This window comes from Lichenostomus cassidix, chromosome 5 (genome assembly GCF_008360975.1).
Source record: "Lichenostomus cassidix isolate B80296 chromosome 5, HeHo_3.0, whole genome shotgun sequence".
In the NCBI taxonomy this organism is placed as follows: Eukaryota; Metazoa; Chordata; class Aves; order Passeriformes; family Meliphagidae; genus Lichenostomus; species Lichenostomus cassidix.
Genome location: NC_139486.1, coordinates 21,397,994 through 21,413,996, shown reverse-complemented (window position 1 = coordinate 21,413,996; position 16,003 = coordinate 21,397,994). Strand labels below are relative to the sequence as shown.

The 16,003-nt window shown below is 44.8% G+C and overlaps 1 protein-coding gene across 7 annotated transcripts in view; it reads left to right on the top strand.

Annotated features, from left to right (window-relative positions):
• ADCK1 (aarF domain containing kinase 1) overlaps window positions 1–16,003 on the top strand; it is a 77,482-nt gene that overhangs the window by 59,878 nt on the left and 1,601 nt on the right. For 5 of the 7 annotated variants that reach the window (XM_085061653.1, XM_085061651.1, XM_085061650.1 and 2 more), the window contains 4 exons: window positions 1,435–1,551; window positions 10,769–10,918; window positions 11,165–11,362; window positions 14,994–15,187. In XM_085061653.1, coding sequence (XP_084917779.1) covers window positions 1,435–1,551; window positions 10,769–10,918; window positions 11,165–11,362; window positions 14,994–15,187 — 659 coding nt within the window. The remainder of the gene's footprint in view (window positions 1–1,434; window positions 1,552–10,768; window positions 10,919–11,164; window positions 11,363–14,993; window positions 15,188–16,003) is intronic. The other 2 variants (XM_085061649.1, XM_085061652.1) reach the window with 2 other exon arrangements.

The following is a 16,003-nucleotide window of genomic DNA, read 5'->3' as shown; positions in this document are numbered from 1 at the left end:
ATCCAGATAAGCTGGGAAGGCTGTGAGTATTTGAATTCCCCTTGCTCATAGTGAATCTATGGCATTAAAGTTGCAGCAAAGTTCACATGCAAAGCATGCCAGGAGTGTTGAACGGTGGGACTGAGGGACATTGAAATTACTCAGCAAAGGAGCTGTTGATCTAAAGTGGCACACACATGGTAAAGTAGAAGTGGTCTGTCTAGGACAGGAACAGGACAGAAGCAGATAGTTTGTAAGGGACTGGGACATTGTCAGTAGGTAAAAGCAACAAATGCTGCTTGTTCAGGAGCTACAATGAGCTACAGTGGCCTGGCTGGTCATCCCCTGGTTTTGGTCAGTTGATGGACAACACCTCTTACCTCTTCCTGTTCTGCCCTAAGGTTCTGGTCCTGAGTCCATGGCTGAGTCAGGAGGGTGAGGAGAGGGGACTGCACAGCTAGCTCACTATTTGCGTGATCCAAAATTATTATATCTGTTCTGGAGCACAGTAATGGGAGTGGGCAGAGCTCCCTTATGTCTTTGGTAAAATGTATATGTGTGGCTTCATCCACATGCAAAAGCAGATCTGGGCAGATTGAGGGTTTGGTCAGTACAGCTGACATGATGAATATCCAAAGGGAATTCAGCAAAATGGTTCTTGACAATAGGAACTTCAGCATGGAAGAAATTAGTCTGGAGAGGGAGGCTGGAAAATGGGAAGCCAGCCTGAGCAACGCTTGTGTCTCTGCCTCCCTGGATGACACCAGACCTCTTCTCTGATACCTCACTCAGCTTGATCTTGAATGAAAAGTGCTTTGACATTTTACACTCATTACTGCATCGTTGACAATAAGATAGTTAAGGGTCTCCCAGGGTTTCTGTGACAAGTCCCTTATTTGTGACACTCGATTTTTCTCCCAGTTCAATTGCAGATGGCCTAAGTATGCAGGGTTTGTCAGCTCAAAGGCTTTCGTGTTCTAAGGGGCACTGCGGAGATACATTTTATGACGATGGCTTATAATTTTTAAAGCTGCGTAAGTGGACCCTGTGCATAGCAAACAAGATGCAGTTCCTGTCTAAAGGAGCTGAGTGGATGATTCAGAAACTTGCAATAGGTACTAGTTAAACAGCCCAGCTAGAGGAGCTGCAGAGCAGGTAAGAAAGCTTTCAGACATCACTGGGAATGGGAGGTGGTCAAAATCTTGTAGAGCGTGGCCAGAAATGTTGCATGAGATCAGATCCTGCTGTAGTAGAATCAGTGGGTTATCCTTGTATGCATTGCTGCTGTCCTGGGGAAGAGGCTGATGGATGGATTTACCTCCCTTGTGCTCATCAGAAAAACCAAGTCCTCACTTCAGCTGCTTCTATTTTTACTCCTTTTCTGGGCTGTGTGTGATATATTCTTCTTCCTTTCCCAAGCTGTTGCTTGACCTAACCCATCTGTTCCTGTTTCAGGTCCCCAGGATCTACTGGGAGCTCTCAACAAGGCGTGTTCTTCTCATGGAGTTTATGGAAGGGGGACAGGTGAACGACAGGGCCTATATGGAGAGGAATGGCATCAATGTCAATGAGGTAGTTTCTCAGCCATCTCTGAATTGGGTGTGGTGTGCAATGCAAAACTGATATTGACCTTGATGCAAAATGGAGGCTGGCAGGACAGGATGGGATGGGGCAGAAGAAGGATCACACACAGATATGAACAGAGCAATCAATCTGAGAGATCTCTGTTCTTGTGCTTCTTAGAAAAGTACATAATCCCTTTTGGGGAATGCTCTCCTGTAGGCTGCAGAGCTAGGGAGATCTTCAAGGAGACATAGTGAAAGATGACCATGCTCTTACATTAAAGACACCCATGGTTTGTTCCAAGATGGCAGTTTCTGTTACCATGAGGAAGCAACTTCAGTTTCTGATTATTTTTATCTCATGGACTTTGCTGTTAAGAGAGATTAGAAAAGTTCTGTCTGTAGCAAAACATGGTCAGCTCCATTTATCTGGGCGAGTCAACTGGTCCAAAGCGAGAGAGTTGTTTCTTTGAGTGAGTTTATCCAATACTTCTGCTATAGGCAGAGGTTAAATGTAGCCTACACACTCAGATAGAAGAGTGAATATTCTTCAAGTCTTGAAATAGTCAGAAGGGCTTGTTTTGATGCATTAACAGGAGGACTCTTGAGCAATATGTACATTTAGGTTTTGAGGTGGGCTCCCTCACAAATCTGTTTCTCAGACAGATCATTTTGAGATTGAGGTAGCTAGCCTAGTGTAGCTCCCTGGGATTTTGGTTGCTTCTTTGAATTTTCTCAAACTGCTGGAGATAGCAAAGTTGTAGAGAAGCAACTAATTTCAGTTTTTCTAACTTGCAGAGGCTTTTGCTTGTGATAGAAGCAATGTAGGGTGAAAATTTTTGCTAATTTTTTTGTTTATCCCATGCCTTTGGGAAGGTTGTTTCAAGATGACTTGGCACAATATGTGCCATGCAGCAGTAAAATCAGATATTTTCCTGAGTCTGAGCTTGTCTCTAAATGATAGCTAAGAAGTAATTTTTAAAAAGTTGTCAACAGAGTTCTAGTATTGCAAAGTATAAGCCTCAGAGAGTTCTGGCCATCTGTCAGGTAGAGGATGTTACTCAGCTCAGTGGTAGGATTTAGTTTTCTTTCTTCCTTCTCTCTCCCCGTGCCCTGAAATTAATTATTAACTTTTACTGATTGCCAGTAAAGCAAGGTAGAAAGGAGGGAATATTGAGCCTGTCAAAATCATGTGATGGGAAAAGAGATCTGTTGTTATGGCCACAGTAAGATGAGGTGGGGGCAGTGCACACCCCAGACTTCTCCTCCGGCAAGGTGCAGCAGATGGGGACTAATATTGCCTAGGTTAATTATTGGCTGCTGCTGTTGTTGCCCTGGGTAAAGGACTGCATGGCATGGTGGGGAGATGAGCAAAAGGCAGTAGACACTGAAAGGAGCATGAGGAGGGGGTGGCAACCCAGGTTTCAAAACTGACTGGGCTTATAATATGACAGCAATCTTGACTTTCAATAGATGCATTAGCTCCCTATAAATCACTCGAATCTATTTATTTTATCAATCTCTTTATCATCTTACTCCATTTTGTTTTACTGTGTGGAGGAAGAGGAGTCTTCACTAAGCAGGATTTCTCTTTTGTGATAATGCAGCCTTGAAAAGCAAGCTGAGCCTCTCTCCTCTAAATGGAAAGGATCCCTGAGGTGAAAGCTCCCTTCAAACCAGGTTACTGACATTTACTTAATACCGTCTGTAGCAGGATTATCATTAAAGCTGCCCAAAAGCACATTAATCTCTCTGGATCCGTCCAAGTGCTGGATTGTAATGGCATTTAATCAGAGAAGGCTTTGATTTCTAAAGACAAGTGCAAACACTGAAATATCTGCCTGTGGAACAGTTACTTATTCATGTGTGAGTGTAGCTGAGGAGGAGCATGCAGCTAGGATATTGACAGTGAAAGGGAAATCTGGAGAGGGTAGTTACCAAGAATGAGCTGGCAGGAATTTTAAAGGAAGACCACTGTGGCAGGGCTAAGAAGGGGACACCTGGAAACTGGGCTTTTCCTGTTTCAAAACACAAGAACATTTGCAGTCTTGTTTGGGAAGTTATATTTGGAAGAAGTGGGTATAACAGGGAAGAGAGAAAAATTAGACTGAGGGGCTCTCAAGGGGTTCATAGCATACTGTACACAGGAGGAAAGGAAGGATAATAAGGCTACTTAGAGCATGGATTTTTATAGAAGATCCCAAATGGCACAAATGCTCCTTTTGGGTCCATTCTGATTCATTTAGAGAGACCTTACTTTTATATAAAGCTTAACGTTATCTTTGGTCTGCCGCATGGGTTCTCCATGTCCTTCCTTGTGAGTTCTCTGCCTGTCTCTGCCGAGGCTGCTGTATCAGCAGGCTGTAGGACCTGTGGAGCTTCCAGATGCACTCATGGCATGTGCTGTATTGCCTCAAACTAAGCAGCCAGCTCAGGTAACCAAGTGAAGAGTCCCCATGATCACCATGGTTTGGATTTGAGTCAGGGAAAGGAAATGATGCCATGTACTTCAGCTTGCTGAGAGCCTGGTCATGAGCCATGGTTGATTCAGAAGTCAGGAAAGCGTTTTGTCCAGCTGAGAATTGAAAGCAAACAGCTAAGGTACTTAAGATGAGCTACTGTGCGCAATTACTGCCATCTGTTAGTCTATCCTACTGTGGCTTTTTGCTTCTTTCTATTATGAAATGGGTTTTCCACTGGAAGAGTATCTCTTAGCTTGATAAAGAGCCCAGTACCTTCCTGTAGCTGACAGCTTTGCAACTTGAAATATGCTTTCAGTGTGGGATTTACCCTTCTGCCAAGAGCTGGGAGCTGCAGCCGTGTAGCTGCTAAAATTTAAGTGGGATTTCCCAGGGTGGGATCCTTTTGTCAGCAGTGGAAACCTCTCATGTCTCAAGTATTTGTGCTTATAACTCTCAAATGTTAGATGAAGCAGAGCATGGAGAAGAACAATGTTTCTGGGAAAAAATGGTTATTCTTGCTCTTTGCACTTGCTGAATTAGTCTGGGGAGAGGTTTCTTTGCAGATTCTCCTATGTTTCATCTTGTCTGAAGCTTAGTGAAATTCACAAGGCACTGATAAGCAAAAATAGTGACCTCCAGCATTTACAGCTTTTGAACTGTGCACAGACACCAGGTAAGAGTTAAATTACACACAAATCTGTTTCTTACTGGAAGTGTGTATTGAGCATCAATGTCAATCAATTGCTTCAGTCTCAGCAAGATGCTTTACATTAAATCCAAGGAAATACAACTGCATTTAAAGCCAATGGAAATGATCCCCATAGTCATTTTGGGTCTGTCAGAAATACAAGAAACAATTAAAAGAACAATGACTAGTCTTCTCTAGCTGTTTCCTTTTGAGATTCTGTGCAAACTTGCTGAGTTAGTCCCTCAGTTCCCTGTGTGGATGAGTCACAATATTTCTCCCCACATACATGCTGTGGAAGATGGAGCATTGAGCGGGAAAATAATTTCCTGAGCCCCCAACAGAGAGTACAGGTTCATGCTAGGAGTGCACTTCAGGAGTCCTAGAAACTATTCCTTTATCTTAATGACATCATGTGTGTTCAGACTTCACCTTGCCATGATGCTAGATAAGTGCATAGTGATGGTACTGCCTAACAGAGCACTGTTGATCCTCTGGATCACGGAATACAGAATGTGAAATCAGATCTCTTGTGTGACCACCCTTATCTGCTATGGACAAGAGCCATTTCAGAGCAGAGACAGAGAAGGTTTCAAATTGTGACTATTCTCCATCCACACCCTTTGCTAATTTGACACCAGTTTAATTGGGCAGAATTGCCCTAGCAGGATTAAGCAAACTCTTAGACAATGGCTGTAATAACAACGACAAAAAAAGCAAAAACCCAATACAGTCTTCAATCCAATTAACCTTCGATTAAGGTTCCAAAATCAATGCTATTATTTTGGCCGGAGGAGGTAATATTGAGCCCTGAGAAATGAGCTGCACAACGACCTTTACTTTTAATGAGATCAATAGAAGTTAGTGTCGCCATCTCTTAAAATAATTGGCAAATATTACAGCCAAATTAAGGCCAGAGACTACTATCTGCTCCTGATCTAAAGAGACAGTCACAGATGGAGGTGGGACAGGAAGGGATGATGCCCTATCAGGCAGTTTCATCTAGGACTTATCAGGGGCAGGCAGTGAAATCATCTCTACAGGGCCATGACATAGTATTTTTTTCTTTGATTTTCTTCTTCATGTCAGTTGGAGGCATGGAGCCAGAACCACTCGAGCTTGCTTTCAAGTCCAGGAAAGTATCAGTGACTCTCCCCAGATAACCCAGACTGGTTTGTTACACTGCAGCTACCCATGAGCAGCATATATGTTCTTTTTACTGTAGGAATACTTGTGAGCTCAGATTTGCATTCATTCTTTCTTTCCTGAGATGTTTTTTGCTAACTCTCACATATTGGTGTTTTTAAAGATACTCATTTGTGGTTAACTTTTCCAGAGTTTTGTTACCGTCACGTTGCTCTGTCAGCAGGTCTGCTGCTTTGTTAAGGGTAGAGTTGCATTACAGGGTCAAGGGTGACAGGTTGTCTAGGCTTTCAAAACTGATGGCAGCAACATATTGTGGCTGTGTACATATACAAGAAGAAATATATCATTGCTGCTACCTTCACTACAGCTTGGTATCTTCTGAATTAGATGACAGAAATGCAGTAGGTGTACTTGTTAAAATATTTGGTACACTGGATATGATTCCATTAACTAGAAAAAGAGGGGATTAGTAGGGAAATTGCAAAGTAGGGAAGAAACTCATTGAGGCAATGGTGGAGAGAAATTACCATAGTGGAGTTTTGTGAGGTTTGCTTTTCGAACAGATCTTATTTAATAAATTGTTGATGACCTCAACACAAAAACAGAACTGTATCAAGCAGATTGTTGATGACACCAAGCTGGGAGGTCTGACATTGTAGAGGAGGACCAGAGTAACAACAGCACTTGTTTGCATTAAGGACTGAAGTGCTAGAGATAAAAATGAGCAATATCAAGTGAAAAATCATGTGCTTGAAAACGAAGGAGAAGAGTTTCTTAAATATACTGGGAGTTTGTCAGAGGGAAGTGCCATATTAAAATTAACTTTAGGATATTAGTTGCAGGGTAAGCGTGTCTTTCCTGTGCAGTGCAACTGTGTAAAAGGCAGGTTGACTCCTAGGTCACACCAGGTAAAGGAGCATCCTGTAGAAATGGGGCATATTTATGCTTTTTGTTCTGTTTATCATCTGACTGGTGGACACATTGGAGTAGCAAATACTGGAGAGGAATGGAACTAGTTAAACTCTAGGATTTCCTGCTAGCTCAGGAAATTATTTAAACTGAACATCATTAAAGTTAGGCTGGGATTTAGGGAAAAAGTTATGACCATCTAAAGGGTAAACTTTTGGAACAGCTGCCAAAGTCATACTTTCTGTCTTACATGTTTACAGTGAACTTTACCAGTTTATAGAAAGACTGTGTGACGCTGTACAGTAACAGCCCTTAATGTCTGCACTGCATTCTCATTTTCTTCTTATTTTCTTCTGTATTGGTTTGTAATTCTCATAGGATAGTTTGTGACATGTAGCATCCTTGCCAGATTGAGTACATACAGAGCACTTCATGTGCTTAGGTTGGTGAAGAATTAGTCCCAAGTCTGGCTGCTATTCATGTATCTGTCACTCCATTGTTTGATTGTTGTCAGCAATCTGTTTATTCCTCAGCTCTGTTTTTTTTTTTTTTCTCAAAATGAAAACATTGTGCTGAAAACGTGTGGTTTTCCTGACACAGTGTCATGGTCATGTCACATAATTTGGCAATGGTAGGTTGCTATTTGTATTGACTGGTAAGGCCACAGGCTCACTTGGTGACTGTAGTCATCATGTTCTGCTGCAGCACAGACAGGCAAATTTAACTTCTTTTAGGCAATAACACACCTTCTGGCAATAGGCAAGGACATGCCTCTGGCCAGACCCAGAGCCTGATGTCATCCTGACATATCAAACTAAGCTCTGCTTGCTGATTAGCATAGTTATTGTTCTTATGTGTTATGCCTAAATTATGCCATTCATGATTACACCTGCTTCTGCCTAGTTGTATTTCTTGTAGCACATGCAGAACTACAAGTGCTTCTGCTTCCTTGCTATTCAAACCTCCTAACTGGTAGACTGTTCCTCCTCTGCCATTCCTTAGCTAACTTCAGCTCTTTTAATCTTTTCCCCAAGTAAATACCTCCTGCATCCTGCTCATTTATTTGCTTTCTCTGAACTCCCTCTGTGTAGTCTGCATCTCTTGTGTTAATGAGGTGTCTGGAAGTGAATGCAGAATTCCAAGGGTGATTATTATTTTTTTACAGTGTGGAGCAGAGCAATGCTGAGGGACACTGGTAATGATAAAGACCTTGTTGTGGTGGATGATAAACAGGGAAAGGACTGATGACCTCTCTGTGTCATAACAAAGAGCCCGTGTGTTACTTTGGTCTTTGCTTCTGTAAATCACTGCAACCTTTTTTCTAATTTGTGATGCACCTTCACCCTGAGGTCTTACACATGCATGCTGAATTCTTTCCTTCTCTGAGCAGAGGTTTTCATAAGTCTATTCTCTCATATTATCTAGCCATGTTTTTCCAGAGGGAATTCTGTAGATATTATTTATCCAGTGGCCTTCTCAGTAAGGGTGCAGTAAGGGCCCAAAGTGACAAGGCACAGTACTGCAGAATTAATGTATATAAAGGTTTCATGGTTTTTTTCCTAAACATTTTCTCAAGAAACTTGAACTCCCTTTGTCTGAATTGTAATGATAGGTCGCTATTCACACACTACGCTCTTAAGACCTAGATCTTCTGTATGCTAATGAAATAATACAGAATACATTCATATGTTTTAAAGAAGCCACAAAGTTTAGTTGCAGTGAAGATGCTGGAGATACTCAAGGTTGCATGTTGGGGAAGAGGCAAATATAAGTACAGCAGGCAAGGGAGAGAGGATGGGGATCTTGCAGTGAACATTGTCTTCTACCCATGACCCAGCCTATGGGTCTGAACAGGGCTGTGGCCCCTCTGTTTTCATGGGAGGATGAGAAGATGGATCTTGAGCTGCTTTTGTATTGTATCATGGGCTATAAGAGGCTACAACCATAGATCTATTCTGTAACCTTTCTGCTGATGGTGACTCAGGAGTGGGGACCTTCTATGCATCTGGAGCTTGCAGCCATAAGATGCTGTCATGAGGGTGGCATGGATAATCTGGTGAGAGGCGTTTTTGTAGGATCCTAGAATATTTGGGTTTGGAAGGGAACTTCAGGAAGTCTTTTATCAAATCTCCTTCTAAGGCAGAGTCAGTTGTGAGGTCAGACCAGATTACTCAGGGTGTTAGCTAGTCAGATCTTTAAAACCTCTAAGGATGGAGATTGCACAACCCCTTCAGCCATGACCAGTCAACAAGTTTGTGGAACTGCCAGCCCTTGTCTGGACTTGTGTTTAATGGGTGTGAGGCATCATGTTGGGCCCCAGATTGTCCCCAAGTCCTCATCTTCAATAATTCTGTGCTCTTCCATGCCCCTGGAGGACAAACAGCTGAGACAGGGAGGGCAAAGCATGGTTAGCCTGGTGTGTGCACAAATGTCAGGATTGATGCTGTGATGAGTCGTGATGTCTGAGTCCATTCTTTCTGGTGTATGGGTCCCTGGGAGGCTGTGTGAATGAGTGATGTTATGGGCTTAAAACAGACTATTTGGCATGTCCTTGGACTGTCAGCAAGTGCTATTCAGCTCTTCTAGGAGATCACAATACCTGGTATTTTGATCCTATCTAATTTTAGAGCTTGCCAATTGAGGATACTTGTAAGGGTCACTTCATGGCTCTGGTGATCTCTGCTGGTGATTCAGAAGGGAAACATCACTCCCCTCAGTCTGTACTTGAAATAACACCTGCATGACGTTAGGGACTCTGCACTACAGGAGATTACAGGGCCGTGCTGTGCCATCTCCGTGGGTGATTCATCATGGGACCAGCATTCACCATGATTCAGCAGTGGTTCCCGGTCCCACTTGAGGGACAGAGGACAGGTAGGACCTGATCCTACTGCTGTCCCTATTGGTGTGCTGCTGAAGAGTTCCTGTTCTTTCTCCTTATTTGTAGTTACTTGTCCACTATTCATAATGAATGCTCTTCTCAGAGGTGGCTGCGTTTCAGAGGAGGGAAAAGCAAGCCCTTTCCTGTCTGTCTGGTTTTCTGCAGGACAAGCTGTCATTACTATCCCTGTTACGACTTCTACCACCTCTGCTTATGGGGACAGCAGCCAGTTTGCTGCTTACACAGTGTGTCTGGAGATATGCTTGGAATAATTTACAACTACTGTCTTTTAACTGCTCTGCTGTGGAGCACTGTGCACCTCTGGGATAGCAGGGAGGGCTGGTGGTGGGATGGTGGTGCTAGACTGTTGTGTTGGTGCATGGCAGGGGATTGATCCCATGCCCTGGGGACGTTTGCTTGCTCCTAGGAGGTTTTTAACTTTAATAACATCTCCTGGTGATAAGGATCAGTAGTAAGGAGGGACACAGCAGTGACAGGATGATTTAAACAGCTTTTCTATGCTTCTTCATCTTCACAGACATTGCAAATCAGATTAGCATGGGTTTGAGGAAAGGAAGAGGGAAACTGGGGGACAGTGGGAGGGAGGGAGGGGAGAGGGAACCCATGTTTATTCTGATGAGCAGACTGACAGGCTGAGTCTCCCCCCACCCCTTCTCCACTGTGTCCTGCTACCATCCATGGATGGAAACACCTGAGTCTTTGTCCAAGCAGTCTCCCCCACCCCAGCAGCAATTTCCATGCCTTCCCTGTGAAGGCGTGTCTGTCACTATCTGCTGCCCCACTTTCCTCCTCATTACCAGAAACCCCATTCCTACCCACTGGTAGTATCATCTCTTTTTTATGCTAGACAAGTGTCCTTAAATAACCCCTGATCCCACAAACACCTTCATGGTGCTCCCTGCATGGATCCTTCCCTGAATGCCCTGGACCACCCTGCTACCTGTAGATGCCAGCAGCCACCCTGTGCCTCCCTCAGTGTGAGTAGCTGCAGGAACTCTGCATGAGGACATCAGCATGTACAGACCCTTGCTCCCCCTGGGGTTGCCACATGGAGGCTGCCTCCCCTCCTGGCAGGCACCCTGCTGTGGGTGGCAGCGTGTGACCATCTCCTGTCTCCTCACAGATTTCTCGCAACCTGGGGAAGCTCTACAGCGAAATGATCTTTGTGAACGGCTTTGTGCACTGTGACCCACACCCAGGCAACGTGCTAGTGAAGAAATGCCCAGCCTCTGGCAAGGCTCACATTATCCTCCTGGATCATGGGCTCTACCAGGTGTGTAGCTATGAGGGGCTTCTGGGGCCTTGTGAGGCTGCCTTTGGGCATCAGGCTGAAGGAGCACACTCAGCTGCAGCCTTCCCCCTCTAAGCACATATGAATACATTTTTCCTATTACTTCCATGATCCTCCAATGATATTTTTTGATTCTGAAATGGAGGATAGGGCACAGGTAAGGGGTGTGAGACTCGTCCCCATTTCCTGTCGTCTGTGGGTTTCAGGGGACCATGTCTCCTTTTCCAGGTGCTGAGTGAGTCGTTCCGCATGGACTACTGCCGCCTTTGGCAGGCTCTCATCAAAGCTGATATGAAGAGGGTGCAGAAGTACAGCAGGCGGCTCGGGGCCGGGGATTTGTATCCTCTCTTCGCCTGCATGCTGACTGCCAGATCTTGGGAATCTGTTAACAGGGGCATTGACCAGTCACCAGTCTCCGCCAGCGAGGTGGGTCTTGGGTGTCCTTCCCTAACATGTATCTGTCCTTCTCCTCAGGTACCTTTCTGTGTTGAAATCAGTTGCACCACCAATATTGCAGCAGTGCTAGGCAGCCCCTGGCAGCTCTGAAGCAATTTCTGCATTGATAGCTGAGCTAGAAGAAGCCAGGACTGCTTCTGCAATGTGTTTTATAGTGGCTGAATTTTAATTTCCCTGATACACTTGTCATGGGCTGCTTACATTTTGTATAATATTTTAATACCTAAATGTTCACCATTTCTGTCTGGGGAAACATTTGTAGATTGTCCTTTTCTTAAAAAAATGTTGAATGCAGCTGTGCAGGAAACCATCAAGGAGGCTAGGATAAGGTAGAGGAGACATAAAGGCTTAGTGCGAAGACATGAGAAGGATAATGCATTATCACTATTCATGTAAATGACTATCAGCACTGATATAAACTCCTAAAAACCCCTGGAAATTACCTCCCAATCAGAAACCCTATTAACTTGGAGTCAAGGTTGCTTAACTGCAGATCCTGTCAACTCAATCACTACAAATCTGGGAAATTGCCTCTTACATTCTCCACCCTTTCATGTCCACATGTGCGGGGATCCTTCTCATGCCCCCTTGCACACCTGACACACACACACACACCCCCACCTTAAGAATAGTAGCAGCCCTGCCAACTGTGCTGTTTCTAGAGAGGAGCATACAGTGATGTGATTTCAGCTAATGGACGAGTGTCTGTAAGTAGAAGTGTATTGTACCCTATGGTTTGCTTTTATCTGCATACATTTGTAGTAGAGAGGACAAATTTAATTTAAATAGCATTACAATATTGTTCTATGAAATTCTCTTCTAAAAGTTCCTTCATTTTGATGGATGTGGCAGAATTTGCTGCACTGGCTTGCCATTATCCATAGCAATGAATCTGTCAGATACCTTGGGTAATGGACCTCCCCCCCCAGCTAGTAATTTGATTGGTTTCTGTCTGAGTTAATTTTCTGCACATCACGAATAATATGACTGTCTAACAGATCTGTGCGTGATCTGGTCAGTTCTGGAGCTGGTAGCTCCAGAAACAAATTCGGAGGCACCAAAGCAAATTGGCACAGTGCTGATTCCAATACTACAAGGCCAGTGTTGAATCTGAGTTAGTGAGCAATATCTATTCCCAACTTGCTTGTGAAGGTTATGCCAGAGGTGTAGCTGCAGCCACATGGTACATAGTGTGTGCTAATGAACTTTGTCATTGAGTTGAATTGCGTGTATGGAACCAGCTCTGTTGTCTTTGCCTACATGACACAATTAATGCTGAAACTAGATAATCCTGCAGCAGATAATGGGGAACTGAGCAGATTTGCTGTGGCATTAGGAAATGAGCTGCTGCTTGCCCTTACTTTAGAGGTGAATTTGGAAGATTTTATCAGCAGCAAGAGCTGAGCGCTGTGTAGACAGGTACCATCAGCGCAGAGCTCCAGAGAGTGTGCCTGAGGATGTATCAGCATGACAGTAGCCTGTGTGACAAGGAAGCAACCTTCCTGAAACAAAATCTTATCTGTAGTGCTTTTCCCAGTCTGGGACGCTGCATCTTGAGAAAGGTTTGATGAAACTGGGGCAAGTCCAGTAGGAATCTACAAGGACTGGTGGCCAAGCAGATGCAACCCATGAGGTAATTCTGAGCAAGTTAGGTCAGAAGAAAATCTAGAAAAGTCAGCTGAAGAAGAGTTGTAGAAGTGATTATCAAATTTCTTAGAATGCTGCAAGCAGGAAAAGCAGTCATGTGTTTAAATTCAACTAAACATGTGAAAAGCCAGATCTAGTGGCAAAGCTGTGAAATTCTAGTGCAGATGGTCTGGGGAGATTTCAAGTTGTGTTACTGGAGTGTTTTAGGTGCAGGCTGGGCAAATGTTAAGAGGATTGCCATAGGTGTAGTTGTTCCTGCCTTAAGCCGGGGCCAGGCAGCTGATCGCTCAGGGTGGCTGCTAGCCTCATCTCATCTGATTTTATGATGTGTTATGCTGCATCCTGCAGCAGCCTCAGCAGCTGCAGCCAAGGGGCTTTTCTCAGGCCCTGTGGCATAGCTCATTTCTTCCTCTGCTTTGCCCTTGACAGAAAACGACAGTTCTGATGATAGATCATGTGGTTGTTTTGTGATGTGGACAAGCAGCTGGAGCTAAAAATAAAAAGAAAAGAAATAGAAAAGAAAACCTGTGTGTGGAAAATAATGTAGGCTCTGCAGTGATGCTGGCTGGGAAAAGGGAGAAGAGATAATCTGGGAGGAATTTTCTGCCAACAAATAATGGAACAAAACATTTAACATTTCGGAGAGCTAAGCATCTTCTTGCTGATGCCTTGTGTATCTGGTCAGTGATGGAGGCAGGAGGACACAAAGATTTGTTTGTCAGCAGCAAAGCAACTATGGTGGTGTGTGAGCTGTATACATCTCTGACCATCATGACCTGCACACTCAGTTTGTTCAGGTCTGTTCCTTTATAGTAAGTTTGAAGTTCACAAAGAGTGAATGTGAGATCCCACATCTCATTCCAGAGGAGAGAAAGCTTTTAGAGCTGTCATTTCCCACAAACAGCCCCCTTTCTTTAAGAAGTTATTTACTGCCCCCTGTATGTGTCCTCCTGGATTTTGAAGATTTCAGATGCTCCATGGACTTGTCTTTGGATTTCATGTCATGATTCATGTCATGGCCTCTGTAGGAAGAGGTAGGAACATGGTACGCGTATAGGATCAGCTCCCAACTACACTGTGCTACATTTACTGGTATGGTGAGGGAACTCTCAGATCTAAAAACAGGCAGAAGAGGCAGAGCTGGCTGTCTTACATACTCTGGTGGCTTGTGTTTGGAGAGGAGCTCATCTTTAGTGGCTCAGGCTGTAGCCTGTAAGTTATCACTGAGTTCTTACAGTGGGCAATGTGTTTGTTGGAATCTGGAGTACCAGAGAACATGAAGGATTGCCTCGGACTTACACTCTTTCCTTAATTGTCTGCTACTGGCTGCTATCATACAGGATGTAGGTCTAGATCTGACAGATGGCCGTTTTTGGTGTTTTGGGTTAACATGATGCTTAACTGCCTTCTCACCTCTGCTGAATTGTTTTTAGGACAGAGGACTAAACTAGGGATTGGAAACAGCTTCATCAGTATAGCATAGAGTTGAATGGGACAGCAAAGAGCAAGCAGCCTGGTTGTCTTTGCAGTGTGCCTCCACCTTCCTGAGCAATCCTGCTACCTGCAGCTCTGCCAGTTTTGTGGCTGGCGTGGTGAGACTCAGTCAAAAGTCTCCAAGGGCAGTAACAAGATGTGGTTGCTGCAGGCTGCCTAAGACCAAGAACCAAGATGGCAGTGAGTGGCTGTTCTCCGGCAAGGCTATTAATCCTGCCACTGAGGGGATAGGTCCTTTTCTCACTGAGGGGCAGATGGGATATAGCAAGAGTGATCTGTGCTGTGTGTGCTGTGAGTGCTGTGCCCAGTGTCTGCGGGAAAGCAGGACTTTTAGTCTTTAATTTCTGGCCTAGTGTCATGCTCTGTAAAAATAGTCTCTTCCTGGCAAATCTCAGCTGCATCTGGACTTGGATTTCCTATGCACTCTCACCTTCTCTCTTCTTTCTCCCTGACATGACAGGACATGGAGATCCGGTCCAACGCTGCTGCTTACTTGCCCCAGATCACCCAGCTCCTCAACAATGTCCCCCGCCAGATGCTGCTTCTGCTGAAGACCAATGACTTGTTAAGGGGGATTGAGTCAGCCCTGCACACACGGGCCAGTGCCAGCTCCTTCCTCAACATGTCACGCTGCTGCATCAGAGCCGTTTCCACGTGAGTCTCTTACCAGGCACCGGAGGCCAGACAGAGAACAGCAGGAGTTGACTGTCCCTGTGGTCCATGAGGGATGAGATGAGATGAGGGAGATCCCAGGTACAGCAGGCCAGTCAGGGGCCAGTCCCACTGCAGCTGAGCAAGATGAGCAGAACAGACCCTGAGATGGTGGTCAGGTCCAATCAAAAGTCCACATGGTAAGGCAGCATCCTGGTGATGGGGCAGGTCTAAGAGCAAAACAGAAAGTCAATCTATAGATTATGTCTGGTGGTTGTCAGGCAGGTCCATGGTAACAAGACAGGGCTGAGGTCAAGCAAAGAGGTCTATATGTGAGTTGAGGTCCAGGCCATGGGGCTTCACAGCAGGGCATGAACTGGGCACCATTACTCTTCCAGTGTAGCTCAGGCAGGAACTGAAGGTGGAGGTCTGAGATTAATTGAGGTTCCTGGGCATATGAGCAGAGGGTTGGGGGAGGTTCCAGGCTAGTCAGGGGCATTGAGGCTTATTAAAGCCCCCCACTCAGGGAGTCTGACAAGTCTCTGACTTGACATCTTGAGCTCTTAGCTGTGGATCTCTCCCCGTCATTATGGTCCTACCCCTGCTCAGTTACACATCTCAGCCTCTGTCTGTGCTGTTCTCACATCCATCAGGCTCTTCAAAGGACAAATATGTCACCCTGGGGCTGGGGACAGGGATAGAGTTTGAGACCTGAGGTTAAGGGTTTAGGATTTGTCCTCCCAGAGGAGGGGAAGGGGCTTCCTGCCCATTACAGGCATCATCACTGGGCAGTATTTGTGGCTAGTATAGATCTGCAAG